Source organism: Dermacentor andersoni, chromosome 1, assembly GCF_023375885.2.
Source record: "Dermacentor andersoni chromosome 1, qqDerAnde1_hic_scaffold, whole genome shotgun sequence".
Taxonomy (NCBI): Eukaryota; Metazoa; Arthropoda; class Arachnida; order Ixodida; family Ixodidae; genus Dermacentor; species Dermacentor andersoni.
Window position 1 is genome coordinate 198,229,792 of NC_092814.1, and position 22,735 is coordinate 198,252,526.

Sequence of the window (22,735 nt, forward strand, 5' to 3'; positions counted from 1 at the left end):
CATTGAATTTTATTGAGCAGAATTTTTCTCCCTCGAACTTTCTGGAGAACCTGGGGAACTTAGAAAACATGACAGAAGGCTTGTTAAGTATTGACTGCATAGCTAAATGTGTACTGAAGGTAGTGACATTCTTGCTTCTTTTTTTTTCGTAGGTAACACAAATTTTATGGAGTCACTTTTTATGTTACCTTCGCATCAAGCACACTTTCAGGTAGATGAATAGCCATATCGTAAACTAAACTTACAAAGGGTCAAGATAAGAAAACGAGAATGTCACGACCTGCACTGTAGCCCAAGGAACGTGACAAAAAAAAAATGAGTCAAGATATGATAAACGGTAACAAAGAAATCAGCTCCAGAAACTGAGCAGAAAGGAAAAAAGTTTTGAGAAAACGGCTTTCAAAGATTCACCTTCTCTTTAGTTCTCTAAAAGGCACCAAATTTGTAGTCTTTGGGTTGTTTTGTGATGTGGGGCTTCTTGTACATGTGGCCTCTGGTCTGGTGTGTTTTCGTTTTTTGCAACCTTGGCTGATAAAACAAATTCTTTAGAGCACTTCTACGTGGTTTAAAGTTATGATATTTTGCAATCAGATAGAAAAAGAGTTATTGAAACCCAAAATATGACTTTCAAAAAATCTATTTTTAGCCCATTTCTCGCAATGCGAAAGCCGCGTCCCCCCTTAACCACAATTGCCGATCTTGGAGGCTTTGCCTGAATTGTAAGGTCACATCAACATCGCAATCATCACATCCATTCTGGAACCACCAAGCATCGCCCCGTGATGGCCTGCTCTTGTTTGTTGAATTTGCCTTCCAGAGAGCGTTCAGCCATTATGTGCTTGCTTGTTTGTTTAGTATGCATTCCATAGAGTGCTCTGCTGGCTCCAAGAAGTCTTTCTCGTGAAGTTATTGACAGTCCACGTCAAATGGCACCAACTTTGTCCTTGCAGTCCGACTCCAAATGAATCTTGAGTCGCAGTCCAAATGAGCCCGGCTCACAACTGAAGGGCCTGAAATGCCGCCTACCACAATGAGCTCAAATGTGCATATTATGAATGACCTGCTAGGCTGTGGTGAGCGGATTCCTGTCGCAGTTACATCTGAAGACTTTGCAGACGTCAACAGCATGGTGTCATTGCGTGCCGAACTGAATGATGACGAAACAATTGAGCAAGTTCTCCCGACGTCAAACTGCGACTCCAACTCGGATTATGATAATGTGTTATGTGCTCTGGAGCCTTCACATGCAAATCTGACTCGAGGCTTTGCAGTCATTGCATCAGCTTACCAAGACAACACAAAACTGGCAGAAATACAGATGGACTTCATTGCACATAAGCGAAAGTGCTTGCAGCAATGAATCGACCACTTCTTTGCACAGGGGCCTTAAAACGTAAATATAACAATTTTTTATATACATTCATTTTTTGGACATCCGATAGTTAGGACTTATTTACATTCCCTGTGGAGTCTGAATTATCGGTCGTCGACTATAGTTAAATTTCACGCGTCATTTCAGTCAGTGCATGACGTTGCAACTAGAATTCCAATGGAAATTTTTAACAAAGTACACAAAACTGTCTATCAAATTGATTGAGTTTTACAGGTCCAGTAAGGAACAAGTTAATCAACAAATATTGACTTGGGAAAAAAAAGGCAGTGCACAAGTTGCACAGAAATCCCCAAACCCAAAAGTGAAAGGATTAAGAAAGAAAAGGTTGAGAAGAGTTGCAATCTGGGTCAGTTAGTACATATTTTTGAGATTTAAACTAGTCAAAAGATGAAGAACAGGAGAGATGTAGCACACACGACGACTGGACTAAGAACTGTGATTTATTGAAAAAAACCCATCTCCCAGGAAAACTAGGCGAGCATGCGCAGCTAGGAGCTAAACCACACACAAAACACTGTTGATTGCAAGATAGACCAAACAGTTAGCACCAGTATGATAGGACGCTTAGTTCCTTCTGCCTCAGTGAGACAAAAGTTGCACTGATGCAATAATCCCCTTGCATGTGATACGATTCAAGAAGTATAGCTCACCGTCAACATGGAGACAAGAATACGCTGGAAGTGGCCAGACGTCTCGCTGATCACAGCCTTCTCAAGGTCCTTGCCAAACTCTGCCCAGAGCAAAAAATAAAGAAGGATTATGCTAAGCTGTACAACTAAAGACCGCATGTAGATATACATACTGCCATCGTTCACCTGCAAGGCAGTGAAGTCATAAGAACACTGCAATATACAACCAAATTATGCACATGCCTACCCCTCCCCCCCCCCCTATATAATGAGTCACGAAAACCAAACCCAAACAATACAAAAACAATTGCATATATACTACAATGTTTTTCACCCTTTGTGTGCACTGTGGGGAGCACCCGCTCCCATTTCCTCCCGCGTACTCGCGTCGTCCCGTTCGCACGTGGTGGATGCATCGAGTCAGCATAGACATGGGAGAGAGGCACTATATGCCCTCCCGTTCTCTGTCACTCTCGTGACCCGCATACCCCTTCCCCCCACCTGGCTCGCGGAAAAAGGAGACGTATCTGGCGGCCGAGGAGGACCTCCCCTCAAAAAAGGTAAAAAGGCATGAAAGCGTGTCACCAGGGGAGACCCTCTCTCTCTCTCTCTCTCTGATGCCCGACTTCTAAGCTGCCGGACTGGATCACCCGCTGCAACCCATGAGTGACCTCGTTTGCCTGACTACCCCAGGAAACGAGGCAAGCCTATTTATTACTTATTACAGAGAGGACTTCCCTCTGCCAGTGTTCTTTATTGCTTGTAGCAATAAACCTTATTACAGTTGATGCCACTGGTTGCCTTATTAATTCGAACCCGACGTAGCCCCGATTCCCGCGCTACGGGTTGGGAATACCATAGAGCGACTGTGTGGGGCTAGATCCAGAGCTCGTCTTCAGCCCTAGCCGCATGCGGAGTGGAGCCCCCACAGCACATATTTCGGCCTAACTTCACTTGCCATACAACTTGGACATCGCAGAGCACTTGCCTCTGTCTGTAAAACATCCCAGCTAACTTTAACCAAGGTTGAAATATATTCAGGTGCACTACAGAAAGACACGACTAAAAGCACGTTGTTAGCCACTCTAAGGAAAAAATACAATTTTTTGCATTCTTTCAGTTGCACAATTAGTCGAGAGTAAATCAACTCTGTAAGTTAAATTTAGATAAATACTTCTAAAGAGGGAGTTGCAGAGCGTTCAAGGAAACACACGATTCGCAGTATTTAAAGTCCTACATACTATATAAATGTTGTAAAGAAAGCCCACAAGATATGAACGGAACCTGTGTGACAGCCCGCTTGCATGTCACAATCGCACTGCTCTCACTCAAGCCGCATGTGAATAAACAGTGCACTAATTACGCTAGCGCGCTGCTAGCAAGAAAATAACATGGTGGTGATGACTTAAGGTTCTTTATTCCACTTATTGCTATCACAAACAGCTGCACCTGTTGCTTTTGGCAGTACAACCGAGACCAATCTCCATCGTAAATTTCGAAGCCTATGCCTGCATCAACTGCCCTGTCACTTTCTCAGTGGTGGTGCTTTTTGTTCATATGTTGTATGTTTCGGAACACTTAAGGATGTTCACTTTATCCTTGGCCTTTGGTTGAGCAACAACAGCCAAGTCAGCTGCGGGTGTCTGCTAGGGCAGGGATTCCCAAACTGGTTTCCCCCAAGGCTTCTTCAAAAAGTTTGGGAACCCCTGTGTGCTAGGGGCATGCCAGTTACGCTTTTAAGCAGTTCAGTTTCAGTTTTATGGGTGAAGTTGGCCTGAATTCATTACACTGCAGAAATTAACAGCCTTTTGCATGTATGGAACCTGTTATTAACACCTCAGATAACAGGTTTCCAAGTCTTGCATTAGAATCAATTGTCTAACTTTTTCAGTTAAAAAGATTCATTTTCATAAATACTAGCCTAATTTACTATATTGAGTTCTTTGAATGTGTATGACCTTGTGGTAGAAGCAATCGCAAAGAAATCGCTAAATTAATACATCTTTCTCACTTTTAAGGAATTTCAAAAGTATTTACTTAACGCCCTGTAAAATGCCAAGCAAGTCAGACTATGTCTGTGCCTCATCCTAAACATCAAGCCCACATTCACAAAACTACTCTTACACAAGCACAGCCTGCGATTGGGAACTGCCGTGGCAACTGTTTTGTCACCACAGTGATCACTATCATGCACTTGAGACAAAACTTCTTTTCTGTAAGCAAAGTTTTATCAAAACAGTCCCGAATCTTTAACGCAGCTTGAAAAGAAAGTGGCAACAGAGGCAAACAGTGCATTCACATATGGAGTTGCAAGTTAGTGTGCGCCATCTCTGAGATGAAGTCAGATGATGCCAATACTTCATGCAACAGCGAAAAAAAAAAAAAAAAAAATAGAGTACATATCGCTGTCAACCTAGCCCCCTAACTGTGGATAATGAACACGGTGCATATGAACAACAGTGCGCTATACTGTTATACTGTGATTGGTGCTAGTCCTACTACATACAGTCGAACCCATTTATAATGATACACAAGGCATAATGTTTTACATATTTATCTTGCTCTGATTATGGTATGTTCACTCGTTGCAGAGATGTTTGTCAAGAGATGTCTGTTGTCGTCATTCTGCCCTTGAATTGTATAATTTCTAGTGTTCGAGTTTCTAGCGTTTGTTTCTTGTACCTGTGCATGAATCACATTCTCCCTAGTACCTGCACTGGACTTGCTTTGGCAACTTTTACTGTTGCGCTTGTAGAATTGTTTCTCTTTGTTTCCATATCTGTTTTTGTGTTATAACCCACTCCTGCCTAAGGCTCTATATGAGAGGTCGGCAGTACTCCAGAAATAAATAAATAAACAAATAAATAAATAACAATTATTGGTTATAACAATGGAATTTTCGTGGCACTTGAATATTGTTATAAGTGGGTTCGACTGTACAGTAAAACCTCGTTAAACCGTACCCGCTTAAACAGTAGTTTCGGTTTAAAAGTAGTAAAGTCAATTCCCCGACTCAGCGGCCATTGAACATAATGTATTTTGTATCCGCATAAACCGTACCAGCTTATTGCGCACGCATCGGTTAAAACGTAGCGTTTCCACTTTTCGTCGCGCAAACACGGCGGTGCGTCGTCTCCATCGGGCGGCCCAGCAGAACAACGAGCCTCGGAGATCGGTACAACGGCCTCCAAGCGCCCTGTGCGTTTGCACGTGAAGCCGCATCAACATCAACATCATTTCGACGCCGTGCCAGAGAGCGTTGTGGCGTCGTGCAAGCGAGGACTCGCTTCATGCCGAAGCTCGGATAAAGAAGACGCCGGGTGCTCAGCATAGAAGAAAAATTAGACATCGTCCGTGCTATCGAACGTGACGCGAAGAAGTCGGCGCTGGCCCGCCACATGGATCTGCTGCTGACTACAGTGTGTGGCATTTAGAATGCGAAGTTGCTCGGCAGCGCTGCTGCGACCGCGAAGAGATGTCGGCTACGAGGTTCGACTTTTCGCCATCGTTGCCTCTGTTGTTGCCGAAGTGTCGACTAGCGACAGTGATGAGGACGACACGGAAAGCGACAGCACGGGCGATTCAGGCCCGACAGTGGCATAAGCTACGCGCTACGTCAGCCTCATGAATGCAATCGTTGCAACGAGAACAGGGGCGCGATAACGTAACTATTCCAAACCAAAAGTTTTCTGAACTCCCGCACCCGGCAATGAAAAAGGCGCCCCGGGACTTATGCAGCACTACTGCGCGCGTGCACGTAGAATATGTAACGCCAACGAGGAATCTGCCGTGCGAGTGTTTGTCGAGAGGAGGGGGCTGGCTGAGAAGCTGGCACGCAGCTTCAGTAAGTTTGAGGCCGCTGTCATCGTGCTAGGCCGCCGCGGCATCAAACGAAAATAACATTTTTGTCGCGCGAAGTGAATAAATACTGCATGTTTTTTTTACCCTTTCATCACACTCTCTCTGAGCTCCGTTTTCAACAGGTAAGTGGGTGATCTCATGCTATTTCGGTTAAACAGTACTACCGTTTAGTACGTAGTTTTTCCGAGCTCCGGCCGACTACGGTTTAACGAGGTTTCACTGTATACAGTATTTGTGGGGGTGGAGGATACATTATCATGGCCTGTCAAGAAGTTCATGACACAGAAAATATAATTTGCCACCACTTCACACTAGTCAAGCTATTTTCAATCAGTCAATGATGGGCGTACCCAGTTATCTGCATGCTTCTCAAATGGCAGAAGTGTGTCACAAGCAGCGTGCCGCCCCTCATATCCCCTTTTTGATTATGTTAAATGTTTGTTTGGGTGCTTTGATGTTGCTCCACCAAAAACGACACTTGACACCTGGGGTCATATTATGGGAAGATTGCTTTCCATCAATTCTATTCTTTTTGTACCACCAATTGCAGAAAGTGGCTGATATATTAGTGACAGCGTAGACATGGCATTCTACCTGTCAATGAAAAAAGGCAAGAAGAGGGCAAAATGTAAAGAATTGTTACATAATACAGTCCCTGCTCTTTCAGTTTTTCTGCAGACCATTCAGCAGCTACCCCCTCAGATCAGGAATTCCCGACACACTTATAGCTATTGCAGTTTCACAAGCAAAGACACTAAAGACACTGTCAGGCAACAGGCCAAAAAATTAGTTGAGTTTGAAAACCGTGGGCGGCGTAACAACCTTTTAGTGTTAGGTGTCCCGGAAAAGGCGAACGAAACAGAGTCAGATCTCAGGGCAGCTGTTGCAGATAACATTTTTAAAAGAGAACTAGGTGTCAATGTCACCACAATAGAAAGAATTCACCGTATTGGAAGGAAGAAGCCAGAAAAACATAGACCTATTATAATGAAATTCTATGACAGCAGGGAAAAGGACAGCATTCTAAAGAATTGCAAGAAACTTAAGGGAAAATCTGTTCAAGTCAGCAATGATTATGCAAAAGAAACTGCAGCCGTTAGAAAGAAACTATGGGAATCTGCCATTGTAGAAAGGGACAACAAGCAAAAGGTGTCTCTGGTTCATGATAAGCTTAAGATTGATGACCATCTATATGCCTGGGATCACAGTCGCAACGAGCGTATTCTTTGCCAAGAACGCCGTGATAAGGGCCGCCATAGCAATCGCAAAGTGTCAGGGGAAGCTTGCAATGACAAGGAGGGCATGCCTTCCTGCAGTTCAAATACAGCATAGCTCAGAATCATTTCGTTCAATGCCCGCAGTATTCTTAACAAGGTTACTGAATTAGAATGTCTGTTGCTATCTGAGCGACCGCACGTCGTTTGCATTACAGAAACATGGCTCAACAGTGCTATTTCTTGCGACTGCATTATCCCACCTGGCTACACAATGTTCAGGTGGGATCAGGACTCTCGTGGTGGTGGTGTGGCCATTATTGTTAAATCATCGCTGACAGCCTGTACGGTTATGTGTGACATGTCAGAATTGGTGTGGTGTAAAATCATGTTTTCTGGCATGTCGTACCTCATAGGAGTCGTTTATAGGCTGCCAACTACTTCACCCGATTTTCTAGATATGTTAAATACGTTTCTTTGCTCACATGTAAACAGGAACACCAGGCTAATAATGACTGGTGATTTTAACTTGCCACATATCGATTGGGAACTTATTTCGCCTGGAAATACAGAAATTTCTAGTGCCGAAAAATTATTGGATATCACATTTTTTCATAACTTAAGGCAAATAGTGAAGCAAAAAAAAAGTATAACGTCCCAAACTCAGTCATTGCTTGACTTGGTGTTCCTTTCCTATAAAGTAGGCGATTATGAAATGGCAGTCACCGATGGTATATCCGATCACAAAATCATTTTGCTGAATGTGCTTACTTGTACACCACCACCTACAAAACCTACTGTACGTGTTGAAATCAAAGACTATGCTAAGGCCGATGATACGTCTATTCTAGATTATTTCGAAAAGTGTTTCAACGAATTTGAAAATGTCTCCGAGGTCAAAACAGTTGAAGATTTGTGGCAGCACTTTCAAGCTATTATTTAAGTCTGCATAGATCAGTTTGTTCCGACCCGACTCAAGAAAACGAAGCGGAGTAACCCATGGATAACTAGGGATATTGTTCACGCGAAACGGAAATTAAAAAGGCCGCACAAGGGAAAAGCAGATCCTAGGGAAATACACGCAGTACGTCAGAGAATAAAGGCTTTGTTACTCAGTTCGAAGCAAACATTTTTTAATCGCACTCTAAGTGATTTTCTTAAGACTTCCCCAGGAAAATTTTGGCGTTATTTAGACCGCAGAAAGGAAAAAATAAAGCAAATGACGGTAGGAAATGTTCTAGTAGAAGAAAAAGGTGTTATCGCTGATGGATTAAATAAATATTTCCAATCAGTATTCACGCGCAGTGATCAACCATTTCCAGTAGATGATGGGGCATCTTTCAGCGAAAGTTCCATGGATGCTATCAACTTTACTCAGAGGGGCGTATTCCAGCAGTTACTACAGTTAGATGACAAGAAGGCTTCTGGGCCAGACGGAATACCTACTGGCTTTTTGAAAAGGTATGATGAGTGGATATCATTTTATTTGGTAATTATTTTTCAGAAATCACTAAGCCCCCATTCCGTGCCACAGGACTGGCGTTGTGCTGTAGTTATCCCCATATTTAAAAGTGGCAATCGTACTCTAATGAATAACTACCGTCCTGTATCCCTTACGTCAGTTTGCTGCAAGGTTATGGAACACGTCATAGCAAAACATATAATTATCTTCCTAGAATCAAATGGCCTCCTTTGCGCATGCCAGCATGGGTTCCGACGGGGACTTTCCACAGTGACACAGCTCACTGAGACATTACACGGTTTTTCCAAAGCTATGGACAACCGTGAACAAATGGATGTTATATGCGTTGATTTTCCCAAAGCCTTTGATAAGGTTCCCCATCGTAAATTACTTTTTAAACTGTACAAAGCAGGTATAAATGGCGACATTCTAAAATGGATTGAAGATTATTTAACTAACCGCAAGCAGGCAGTTCGCGTTGATAGTTCCAAGTCTGGTTTTGTAGATGTATACTCAGGAGTACCACAGGGGTCCGTGTTAGGGCCAACACTTTTTCTGCTTTACATCAATGATGTAGCAACCGCTTTAGATAGTTCTGCTAAAATAAAACTCTTTGCAGATGACTGCTTGATTTTTGCGCCGGTATCTTGTTTAGAGGATCAAATTAAGCTCAACCGAAACCTTCAGGCGTTTGGGAGTTGGTGTGACAAGTGGGAAATGCGAATTAATTTTGATAAGACCACATACACGCATATCACTGCAAAAAAGAATATTTTTACTTTTCAGTACGATATTCAAGGCTACAATCTAGTTAATGTTCCTTGTTTCAAATATCTTGGTGTCTATTTCGCATGATTTAAAATGGCACAATCAAGCAGAAAGAGTGTGCTCTGCGGCACAGAAGAAATTGGGTTTTTTAAGAGCAACACTGGGGAGGGCAACAAAAGATCTTAAACTGCTGGCTTACAGATCTCTTATTCGACCATCCCTAGAATATGCGTTAGTAGCATGGGCGCCCCATCAAAAGGTAATGTGGGCCAAAATAGAGAAGGTGCAACGCCGGGCAGCGCGCTTTATTTGTTCAAAATATAGAAGGACAGACTCAGTTTCGGCGATGTTAAAGTCTTGCGGTCTTGAATTATTGAAAGTTCGGTGCAAGAAGCAGAGAGTAAAAACGTTATTTCAAATAATTCACGGCAAACTAAAAATTAATAAAGATTTGTATTTAAAACCTCCAGGCAGACTGAGCTCCCGCTTAAATCATAGTGAAGCTATTCAACCGTACTTGTCCCGAACCAATGCCTTTCGTTGTTCGTTCTTCCCAGAGTCAACAGAGCTGTGAAACAAGCTGCCTGCAGAAATTGTTCACAGTTCTGATACTGCATTGTTTACAAATGCAATCAAGGTTCTTTACTAAAACTGTACCATGTGGATATTGTAAAGTGTTTTTCTTTTTTTTTTTTTATCTTTTTCCTTTCTTCTGTTTGTGTGCGTGCGGCAGCTGGTTGAACATTTGAATACATGTATGTCTTACAGTCTGTATATCGTATCTTGTATTGTATCCGTAGGACACAATACTTCTTTCTTTTGTATCTTTCTTTGTATCTTTTGTATCTTTCTTTTATATAATATTTCTTTTGTATCTGGCTGTCTTGTATGAACGTATATGTAACATCCCTCCCTGTTATGACCCTCAACTGAGGGTTGACAGTATTTCTAAATAAAATAAATAAACTAAGAAACAAGGAGGAGGGTGTGCACTCACTCTGCTTGTAGATCTGCTTGATCGCAGCAATTTCAGCATTGGTGCGGGTGCAGAGGATTTCAATCAGGCAGTCCTCGTCAGTGCCAAGACCCTTCATGGCAGCCTTCAGCTCAGATGCCAGGAATTCGAAAAGTGGAGTCATCAGCCCAACAATGACATCCTCGAATTTCCCAGACAGCTCCGACTTGAGATCCTTTACAAGGTCCTGAAAACGTAAAGCAGGCAGCAAGCAACTCTGTCAACCACAGCTGAAAGTAAAAGCACTTCTTAACAAACAGAAGACAAACATAAAAGTAGTCATATCACATGCAACAAAAGGCCAGCAAACCAGTTATTTATGAAGCTGTCTCTGCATCCCTTACAGAAATTATAGAAAATAAACTTAATGGTGGCAAAGTGTACCATGAAGACCTTACAGCAAAAACATGGTCCAGCATAAGCAGCATGGTGTACAATATCTTGCAATGCTGCAATCAGCAAATGCTTAACACATGCACGGAGCATGAACATTGGTAAGTAAAATCAGGGTGTCTACCAAGTTGACATTTCCAAATTCCCCGAGTTTTCCAGGTTTTCCCTGGGTGCAATTGCAAATTTCCCTGAGTGATGCAGAACTATGTTTTATGTCAAGACGGGCTGAAACCATATCGCCTGATGCTGTCACTCTCTAGTAATCATATGAAAAAAATAAAGAAGCGCCTTAATCCAATTTGAATACTAAGGAGTAGTGTTTGTGTTATTCAAAAAGAGAATAGAAGGCCGGGGGGTTAGTAAAATGCACAGCAAATATAAAGTGTCCTCGAAAAAAATTGCAAATGGAGTCGGACATTCTCAAATACGAATAAAAAGGAGATGCATATAGACGCAAATATTTTCGAATATGAGCTATTTCTATCAACTCATAGCAAGCTCAGTGGTATGAGGTCCTAACTCTGTCACAATCGAGATTCTCTCTCAACAGCTCGTAAGTCAACCTCAACTGTGCTGACATACTCTAAGCACGCGCACGACTCCTGAGTGTTGTGTTTCACTGCTTCAAAGAGTTTATTTTGGTTTGGATGAGGGACACATGCATCTCGCCATTAGCCAAAACTTTATTTTTTGAGCTCAAGCTCCTTCAAAACGGCGGCAGCGAGCTTCCTTTCCCGTTTATTCCTCAATGCGTAGGACATTTCTTTTCTTGTCCGCCTTCCGCCACTCGTTCGCCCCAAGGACCATTTGAAGCATCTTGGTCAGTTGCACAGTCTATAACAGATTTTTAGAACTCCCTAGGGGCCGCGAAAACGTACGAAAAATCGGCCAGGTGAAAAAAAAAAATGCGTGTCATTTAGTGCCTTTAGGGGCTCAAACCATACAGGCACGTTCGAAAACGCTCTGAAGGCCTGTCGGTACACATATTAGGCATATCGGTGCTCGTACTGTGACAGGAAATACCGGGTGCACGCGTGTATAATTAAGGAATACACACTGTGTTCCGTGGCAATAACCCCTTCCCACGCTTGTTATGCTTCACTGCAATACTTTTGCGTATGCTTCACCAAGTAACATTTCTGTACAGAGGCGAAGCTGACTTTCAGAAATCGGCGTTATGCAACGCACCGTGTTTTCCAAGTTTCTAGGCCAATCGCGAGGACCACAAAGGCGGAGTCCGTGCCATTGCTGACAGCAGCTAATTCTTTCAATAAAAAACTCGGCATCCAACGGGAAGAAGCTTCATAGCGAACGTGGAAGCAGCTAGGCCTAGCGTTGCCGCAATGGCAGCAACGGCTGCCAGCGGATCTGCGTGCGAGAATGCCGGTTCGAGGTGCCGAAGTAATCAAAACGGTAGCGGTGGTGCCTTTGATTATTGCCGTTTCGGACCTGCGGTCACGGCAAAACGTCCGGAAAATCGGACGGCGAAGAGTTCTTGCGTCGGAAATGTCACACGTTCTGATACGTTGACTCTATGGGGTACGTGGCGGTGCCGCGAAGCCGTCCAAATTATCGGGAATCCGGAAAGTCGGTCATTGACTGTACACTCGCAACTCCTCCAGCCGACGACAAGGCGTCAAAGACGATTCATTACGATTCCTGTCTGTTACTCGAGCCAGCATTACAGCGACTTTCGACCCTTTCAATAAAATTGCCGCTAATTTTCCCTGATAGAGGCCCAAATTCCCTGAGTTTTCCCTGACTTTTTCCAGACTACTCAAAATCCCTGAGAATTCCCGGTTTTCCCGGTTGGTAGACACCCTGAAAATATAACGAACAAAAAGGTATTGGAGGCTGAACAAAAACTTTTTTTAAGTTTTCAGACCTGTACATAAAGCATTTTGCCAAGTGTAAAGGCAAGGAAATCAATTTAAATCATTGCAAGTTTAACACCAATACTGTTTGTACCTTTTTTTTCACTGTTTACCACTTGCACTGAGCAATCTGCTACTATGAACCAACTAGCCTACAACCTACAGCAGCCTACAGATGTGCATATCCATCCAAGCAAATGTGCTTTTCACTACAATGCATTTGCCCCCATTTTTGCACCACCAGTGCGATACAGCTGACAACTAATTGTTGGTGTCTATGAAGCCAGCAAGCTTGACAGCACACGAGCTGCAGTGAAACTGTACTGCACTGTATTTACTGATGGCTTCCACTACATTCACTACCTACAATGCCTCACACCGATTCAAAATGAAAATATTGCTTGCCACAACCACAGTTGCAACGATAGAGGCACATGCTATGTCCTGCACATCACAAAATGTGCAAAAGAATAAAATAACTCGAACCATTCCTGCATGATAACTGGTGTGAAATAGATGTGCAAGAACCACAGAAGGAAGACGAGAAAGGAAAGGGCAGCATGCTTCCTGCTGTTCCTTTCTGAATAACTTAGGCAATTGTAGCAAAGACAAAGAAGCAACAAGTACAAACAAAATAACAAAAGTTATTAGAATTAAACGCAGTTCACGTAAAATATTAGTGGCTAATATCAGCAAAAAATAACCTCAAGGCAAATACTACACTGATGTTATCAGTGTACGAGTTTCACAACACACTCAACATAACTTCAATATAATACAGCAACAATGCTCCTCTGTGCAGTAGCGAATAGATGAGTGTCCTGATGCAAGACAACTCATGGCAAGTGTCCTTTGAAACAAGTGGAGATAGCAAATGTTTACTTCAGATATCTTGTGAGAGCAGCTGCTTACAAAAATATACTCGCACCTAGGATGCAAGAGTACATGCACTGCACACATGGCCCTCATTTAGGAGCTGGCTGCATTGAATAGCGCAACTTGCCCTGCTGAATAGGAATGCTGCTGAAAGGTAGTGAAACTAATGCACACATTACTTCTGCTTAAAAGTACATGAGAACGAAGCCTCCACAAGTGCAACTCTAAACAACCACCTACAGTCCATAGTACAGTAAAATCTTGTTAAACCGTACCCGCTTAAACAGTGGTTTCGTTTTAGAAGTAGCTAAGTCAAATCCCCGACTCAGCGGCCAATGAACATAATGTGTTTTGTATCCACATAAACTGTACCAGTTTTTTGCGTACGTGTTGGTTAACACATAGTGTTTCCACTTTTCACCACACAACACGGGAATGTGTAGTCTCCATCAGGTGGCCCGGCAGAACAAAAAGCCTCAGAGATCGGAACAATGGCCTCCAAGTGCCCTGTGTGTTTGCGCGTGAAGCCACATCAACATCAACATCATTTCGGCGTCGTGCCAGAGAGCATTGTGGCGTCGTGCAGGCGGGGACTCGCGTCATGCCGAAGCTCGGATAAAAAAGACGCCGGGTGCTCAGCATAGAGAGAGAGAGAAACTTTAGTTCCTTCAAGGATTTAGCGTCTCGAGGTCTCCGTCGTCTTCTTGGGCGCCGGCGACTTAGCATAGAAGAAAAATTGAACATAGTTTGTGCTATCGAACGTGACGCGAAGAAGTCGGCACTGGCACGCGACAGGGATCTGCCGTTGACTACGGTGCGTGGCATTTGGAATGCAAAGAAGTTGCTCAGCAGCACTGCTGCGACCGCGAAGAGATGTCAGCTACGAGGTTCGACTTTTCGTCATCGTTGCCGAAGTGTCGACTAGCGACAGTGATGAGGACAACATGGAAAGCGACAGCACGGGCGATTCAGGCCCAACGATAGCACAAGCTGCGCGTTACGTCAGCCTCATGAATGCAATTTTCACGACTCAGCTCACTTCACATGCTTGGTCATACTGCCCTAGGTCACCCTCGAAGGCTATCGAGCTGAAGGAATATTACTTTGGTAGTGCAGTTGCTGGAAGCCATCCTCCTATATTGCGGCGTGTTACACCGCTTTCTAATACTAATGTGCCACCCTTTGATTGCAGGAGCTTTGGCTCATGCACCCTGAACAGTCTCATTGCCAAGGTAGTCGTCAAATAAACGCCTTCCATGTACAGAGGTCAACACTTCTCTAGAATGTGCGAACCACCTGCTCAGGCCTGCGCTGGCTTTATCTGAAGATGACGTGTCAAAATCGGCTGAATGTGAGCTTGCGTGACTACATTTACAGTTTCCATAGATTTCTCTCGACCTGATGATCGACTATAGCTTTAGTAGCTCCTTTGGCCCTCAGGAGCATGTTCTAGACAAGAGTGTATACCTCTGTACTCTGGACCTTCTCAGTGCAGTGCTCTGTCTCACTCCCAGTGGAGACTAAACTAATATACACTTCAGGCACATGCAACACATGCAACTGAGCTGAATGTCCCCTTTGAAGCTCAGATACTGAAACCTGTGCTGTGGTCTAGATGACCCCATTGGAACACCATGTGAGAAAGACCACAGGGTTTACTATTCTAAACCCAAGAAAGGCAGAACAGTGGTCATGCATTTACCTCCCATATTATCTTTCATTGCTTTTTAATATGCACAAGGAATATTACTATCCTTTTTACATAACCCAATGAAAACCAAGAATGAGCACACTACTTTTTTACCCTCAAGCTTAGCAGCACAATGCCATAGCCACTACACCGCCATGGCAGGTATGCTCAATTAAAACAGCACCTTACAGGTGCCTTTTATAAAATTAAGCTGTTGAATCATGTGCTTTATTTACATTACAGCAATAATTCCCCAATTACACAACATGGCTTGTGTTCAAATTCCAAGCAGAACAACCGGCCCCAACCAGGCAAGCAAGCAACAAATCAACCAAGTTAACACTCCGCTGCATACCCCAGACAATAGAGATGATTGAAGCAAAGCTAGACACACCAGACAATCCTACCCCAGCTAGACATACATGTACACATCCTCCTCCATTGCAATATGGAGAGGAATGCAGCAGGCACACTTTCCCCAAGATGACACCCTAACAGAAAAGCAAAACAATAAGCAAGCCGCAAGGCATCTCTACAGCATACCAGCATCCATCAACCACAACTCGGACAATGGGGCCACAACTCACCCGTCCAAACATCTGCTTGTACGTTGTCGTGATCGCCTGTCGCTGATCACTTGTCCTTTTGGCAAGAATAGCAATGATGGCAGCCTCATCGGTGCCTGCAGGCACAAACACATAATGAGAAAATGCATTGAAGCCAGAGAGGAACAATGCACCATCTATTAAAGTATCTCAAGAAAAGAAACTTTGTACATGCAGGCACTGTTACAGTAGAGCCACTTGCAACTCAACACTTCCGAGTTGCCCCAAGACTTATTCCCCTGCTAAAGGGAAAGAGTAAATCTTGAGTCTACAAGAGAAAGGGCAGTTCTTTTCCCTCAGGGGGCACCTTGCAGAGTGCCAAATGGAGTTAACTGGCATTCTCCCTTCAGTGAATGGCAGCAGACAGGCTCCTCATTTGCTCTACATTAACTCTATGCCTCTACAATGTCACACATCTATGGGCAGGTTTATGCATTCTTCAGTCTGGCTGACATGAGATGAATAAAAGCGAATAAATAAGCTATTTCAACCTTCATCAACAGCTGAACTGCAGGTCATCACTACAGTCTGTTTTTAAAAAATTAAAAGCACTTCTGCCTCAGTCTTTGATCCATAAGATTCATGCGTTCAGCCACACCCCAAAAAGAAACCCTACCGAAACCACGTGCTTCTACCTCTTCACTTTTAGTACTGACCCACACGTGCCAATTCATATCTGGGGGTGTTGCCAGCAAAATTAAGAAGGCACAAAAAAAAAAAAAATAAGTGTGCACTACTTGTACCAATGCTGACCAAACTAGCACTTGAAGTGCTACTATGTAACACAGAATACAAGCATTACCTACTGGTGTGCAAGGGCATTGAAAGTCTTTCATGGATGGGAAGGGGTAGGGCAACAATAACCCAGCACTGGTAAATGCTCGAGAGAGGCAACAATTCCACAGGCTAAATTGGTGACCTCTCCCTATTCCCCAATTACACTGGTTATCAGCCTTGAACTATAATAAGTACCCTTATTGCAATTATGTCTTCAACCAGTATGGCCGTTCATAACCCTTTCAGACACTATGTACGCACTTGAGTGCACTGCGAACTCACACCTCTTCCTCCAAGTATGTTACAGATGTTGCCAATTTCATGGTTCCAGCCGAATTCTCCACTTTTCATCTTACACCTGTGGAGTTTACTGCGCCATATAGTGAATGCAGATAAAGCTAATGTGGAAAATATTCATCATGGCTGCCTGCAATTTGGCGTCGCCAGATAAGCTATCTTTCTCAAAAACAAAGGTTACAGCACTAAGCAGACGACGAGGAAGTGAGGCACAAACTGACAGATACAGGTATCCATATGTCTCACTTTATCCTCGTCTGCTGTTATATCTTTCTCACTTTCTCAGCATTTCTGGCATTGTCTACATAGTCTGTTTCAAAAAATTACCTGACAATTATAACGATCTTGTGACAGTCTCAATATCAAATTAACACAACACACTCGCAGGGTGTCCTCTCAGTGTCAACAGAATTTGTGTATGATCACAAACATGTACAAAGAGTGATGGTGGACACATTCGGAACACTACGAGCAGCAGAGCGAAGCAATGCTCGACTCGGCTAGCTAGTGAACTGCTCGTATATCTCTGCAGAGTCTGTTGCGCTACCTTCTTCGTCATTTTATGAGAAGAATATGGTCAATGCAAACAAGACAATTTTGAAAATGCACTGCAAAATGTCTTGGACATGGACTCAAGTGGAGAGGAGGAGGAGGATGTTGCTGGAATTGAGTTTGTCCGTTCCACTTGCATAGGAGACGTGGATGAAAAGAATGTGCAAGATGTAGGATTTACAAGTATCCCCTGGTACTGTGGAGAATTGCGAAATAAATTTTGAAATAAAAAAGAACTGCCTTCTCTCTTCTGTGAGCACACTGTTCATTGAACTACCTGCTCACAACCTTTCCCATAACAGTGACAGTGCATAATTCTTTAAAATGTTAGCTACTCCAGCTATGCAGCCCAGGAGCCATTGATGCAACAGTTCTTGCATGTCACTGGAGGCGCAGTTCAGTACTGCACCACATTCTTGAAACCTTTGGACCTCTTGAATTAAACTATGTCAAGCAACAATAATTAACACTGTGGGAACCTTTGCACTTCTGTGCACTCTTGTGAATACTTTAACGGCCAGGAACATCATGTGCACATAACCTGTGTGAAACTATTTGTGTGAACATAATCTGTGTGAAAAGTATTGAAAAAAGAATGCTCATAGGAATGATGACACCTGCTGTTCCGTGACAAAATTTCACCCAATAAAATGTGTAATCTTATGTGTGCATGGCCTGTGTTCTTAACCTAGCTGTTACAGAAAATTGACATGCAACATGTTCTCAAGCAGGCAGAGAATGGTTTGAAGCTGGCATTTAAACATGAAGACAAATTACCAAAACCCTTCATCGCCTTCCTGAGCGCCTGGGCATCATCCTGGGGATTGAATCCTGGGTAGGGTTTGATGGTGGCCTGTGTAAAGCAGAGGGGATTATCTCAACTGCAAGCAGTCACAATTTTTTGTTAAGAAATCCATGACGACGAAACTCACCATGTTTCTTGCGTTGCCTGGACTCTGTAAGCAGAGAGAGAGAGACAAGGAAAAGTAAGGAATGGTATATAAGTTCCCAGCACAGCGCACGGTTGTTTTCAAAGTGGGACAGAGCTAGGGGCGGGGCGACGACGGGCGGAGTGGCGCGCCGCCGACACAGGAAACGAAACACAGCAACAGCAAAGAGGAGGAAGGTGAACATGTGCAGTGACGTTATGGCCATGTGACATTAGTCCTGCACCCTAATGCAACGCTTGTATTTTGCTTTTGGCGCAGCGCGAAATACACACACGTGCCTAGCGCTGGTCCAGGCGATAAAGGCGAGAGGAGCCCGTCCAGAAACATCACAGACCTCTTGCGGACTTACACGAGGTAGCGAGCTTTCCTAATGGCGGCCTGGAAAGCCATGCCAACACGCACGTTACGAGCCGCCGTCCCATGGGGCGGCTACAGTGCGACGGAGCAAGAAGCAAACGGATCGTTGATCATAACCGCAAAACAGCATTCGGTCAACCATAACGCCCCCGTATCTACGACGCACGTTCGCCTCTCTGCGCGACTTTAGGTATACCCCCGTTCAGCTCGAACGGCAGCCGACGATCGCCCCGATCAAACTTCGGTACGTCGGGCGGAGGCGCAGAAGTTGCAAAAGAACAACCTTTATGAGATACCCGACAATTTAAAAGGAATAAACGCGGAATGGCTCACCCTAAAGTCGCTGTCGATGCGAATATAGTGACAGAAAATGGCCCCCGCTGCGGTCAAACTGGAGCAGTCAACGCAAAAAACCTGGCCACACCTACTCCGGCATCCACGCTAGCGACCGCTGATCGTCGTCGAGCCGGACAAGCCGCGAGACCGAGACTAGCGAAGCAACGCCCGCCGCCGGCGCCGCGCGCTAAAGGCGAGATCGAGATGGCGCTGCACTCGCCAGAGATAAACTGTTGAACAAAGGAAGTCGCAGCAACCTGACGACGTGAGCCGTTAAACGAAGCGATTGCTCACGCGGCCTGATTGAGTCAACAAGATTCGACATTGTTCGCGATCAGGCAAAAGACTGAGTGTGCTTGCAAGTCTATCACCTGCCTGTTGAAATAACAAGCAACGCCCCTGCAAAAGTGGGCCGTAGCACATCGCGGAAATGTCCGCTACTACTGTCACGCCGGAACTTTCCGACCTGACGAAAACTCATTCTGCGCCCATACATACAGACGCACACATCCAAAAATGCGAGTCTTTATCGTACACTGCTGGGCGAAACAAGAGTTTGATTGGGCGAAAAGTTTCTGTAGGCGCGTGACAGCTTGACTGTAGCGCATTCCTCTTCACCACTAACATACACAAGAAGCACACGTATGTGCGGGCCGCGCAAGTATGTACGTGTACGTGTGTGTTGCTAGTAATGAGTCACAAAATTCTAAGCCGGAACCAAAACGGCGGAGTGCCTCCTCTACCAACAGAGATACGTGCGCGGATCCTACCCTCACTTAAAATGGGGAAACAACGGACTGCGCGCCTTGAGCGCGCCAGCTTCCTGGAAAGAGGCGCGCAATGTGTGAACAAAAACAAAGAAGAAAAGAATTACTTCAAAAACGTCGGAAAGGTCCCGTTGACGAAATGACCTCGAGTGTAGGGTGGGTGGGCACCACCACGCTCTCACGGAGACAACTTGGCAAGCCTACCGCGCGACTCTCTTCCCCTACAAAAACGATGCCATAAAAATGCACGCGCGTTTTTTTTTTTTTTTTTTTTCGTCTATTACCCGCGCTGCCTGGCGTGCTCTGGCGCCAGGATATCGACTGGGGCCGTCCGAGAAGTTGGCCCGTTCCCAAGGCAGAAGTTTCTCGCTCTGGGGGCGCTAAAAATACGTGCATCAGACGAATACGCGAGTGTAAAGAAATAATAACAAAAATAAATAAATAAAGAGCGCGCGCTCGGCGGCGTTTTTAGGACTGTTCATCTGGGACTTTTTTAGGTCTGGTCATCACCACGCAGCTGCAGGACGGCCAAGAACGTTACACGGGTTACACAACACGCCCCCCACGCCCCAAACCGTTCTCTTTATTCTCACTCTTATCTCCTTCTCTGCACTTGCAAAAGCTGGAGCGCTGGCACGCGAGCGGAGTAGCGAGCGCTGCGGGCTATATTTTTGCAATTCTTCTTTTCTTGCATTACGCAGGAATTCTCGCTTTATCTGCGTACAGGACACAAGCTACACAATAAGACCCCGAAAGTTCTGGTACAAAGTTTAGCGCTGCTAGTTCGTGCTGCATTATCACCAAAGTTTCCCCGCGCATCAACAAGAAAGGGACCTCACAGCGCTGAGTGTCCATTTCTTGTTGTCCCGCGTCTGATGCGCTGGGAAGCTGCAAATCTCGTCCAAAAGGTTACCGCAATTCTTTTACCACTTCTTACATGCCTTCTATTGTTACACTTGTGCTTAAGAAAGCCGCACTATAGATGCAGTGAAATACCTACCAAGTACTGCACCCTCACCTCAGTCAATGAGACGAACGCGGTGCCTAAAAAGGAAACAATATCGCGCCGTCGAACACCACTTCGAGGCGACAAATACACTATTCTAGTCAGCTGGCGGATACAAGCGTATAACGCTATGTTGCTTTGTTTGCGTGAACATCGTGAGCGTCGGATTCGTGAACCAATTCGTCAATAATGCTTATCAGTTACGAACGCGCGTTAGTGGACTCACATACATTGGACATATACATTTTAATTTTAAAAAACGCCCTCTGCAACACCCAGATAGCGAAATTGATTATAATTCATTTCCTTATCTCAAATTGCAACATATATGTTGCAATTTGAGAATCAGGCAAACTGTTCGTTTAGACGAAATCCCGATACTGGCACTGATTTCGAGATATTCGTTCCTAAATTGTGCTGCGAAATACATGGGTTTTCCGGAAAAGTGTCCAAGACGCTTACCATTTCTGCTTATTTAATGTGACTTCACCAGTACCTGGGCTCGATTTCGTCATTGTCACATGTGCCCAACTAAAGTGAATAAAGGAATTAAATAGTGTAACAGTTTATTAGCTGACCGCAAAAATTGCCATTTATCATCCATGCAACGAGCGCCCTGCTGTTAAGTAATTCACCTGAAGAGGCGAAATTCGACTATCTGCTATTTTTTTTTTTTTTTATCGAAAGATGCGTTTCAAGTAAGAAGAAGAGAAAAGAGGTGGTGTATTGTAACATATCACGACAGAATAACAGCGGTTTTCTTATTTTTACTACTGGTGACCCCCCAAACAGAAGCCCTACCCTCCCTAAAAGAAGAATGTAAAAAATCGCAGTTTCGCACACAGGCGAAGCCCTGAACGGCCGTGAGGAGTAAAGCCCCTCCATACACGATTGGCGCGTGGATGCAGGGGCTTTAGTGAGGAGGAGCGCTGCACCTCTATTGGTTCCCGAGATGAGACCGAAGGGAAACCGTCAGAGTTCATCAGCGTCCATAGGATGGATTACAAAGATTTAGCTTGACGTTTACTGTCCGTTCCGCTCAGACCAATGTAGGCACCAGAGTGTGTAATGCACACCGCTGCTCAGCAGGAACGCTATACCTGTGGGCGCGCAACGCTCATGCCAGCAGCGGAAGCCAGACAAAGCCGACTGAGCGGAGCGCGATGGTGCGTTCACTTAGCTTCGTTGCTTTTTGCAGTCAAACGCACTGCGCGACTCTGGACGGCTTCTAGCCCTCCACGCGCGGACCGCGCATGCGTCGTCGACAGCAGTACAGCACGGCGGCGGCGCGAGTGCGATCGCAATAAGGAATTTCACAGTTTCGCCATAATGGCGAAGCAATGAATGCGTTAGCGACATGTTGGAATATTACACGAAGTGTAAGAATCGTAGCTGCAGTGGCAGTACGAACTGAAGTAAATGTAAGCTGACTATACTCCGTTCCATACATAGCAGTCAACGCTGTGGAAGCTACGCTAGAAGTGCTTCGCTGCGCGCCAACAGCGTTCGCTCCCGCGAGCATGCACATGTGGCTCCTCGCGACGGGCTGCAATAAAAAAAAAAAGAAAGAAACCGAAAAGAACAACAAAAATGAAAATAGCTTAAAACAGCGCATTAGCACCCGCATACACAAGTGTGTTTGTTTCTAAGGATTAAAACTTGTTCAATTTGCTACTGAGCCCACATAAACAACAGTTGCGCACAAGTGCGGTCAAAAAACATCGAACTATATGCGAGTGCGAACGAAGCCACTGCACGAAGTCTGCTATGTATGGAACGGAGTATAAGTAAACACGAGCTGTTGTGCTGGGGTCCTCTGTTTGAATCCTGCCATCGGACAATTTCATCTTGCATGGCGTATCGGATGTTTCAAACCTCTTGCCTGTGCCGATCCCGGAGGTAGTGCGCAGCCG

General features: G+C 44.6%; 1 protein-coding gene across 3 annotated transcripts in view; it reads right to left on the reverse strand.

The window, feature by feature from the left end:
* LOC126547110 (annexin-B12-like) overlaps positions 1-22,735 on the reverse strand; it is a 51,537-nt gene that overhangs the window by 19,788 nt on the left and 9,014 nt on the right. For 2 of the 3 annotated variants that reach the window (XM_050194974.3, XM_050194975.3), the window contains exons 3-7: positions 18,339-18,362; positions 18,184-18,259; positions 15,763-15,857; positions 10,325-10,529; positions 2,044-2,123 (exon numbers count right to left, since the gene is read on the reverse strand). In XM_050194974.3, the coding sequence (XP_050050931.2) occupies positions 2,044-2,123; positions 10,325-10,529; positions 15,763-15,857; positions 18,184-18,259; positions 18,339-18,362 (480 nt within the window). Of the gene's footprint in view, positions 1-2,043; positions 2,124-10,324; positions 10,530-15,762; positions 15,858-18,183; positions 18,260-18,338; positions 18,363-19,046; positions 19,214-22,735 lie in introns of those variants that run through there. The other variant, XM_050194976.3, reaches the window with a different exon arrangement.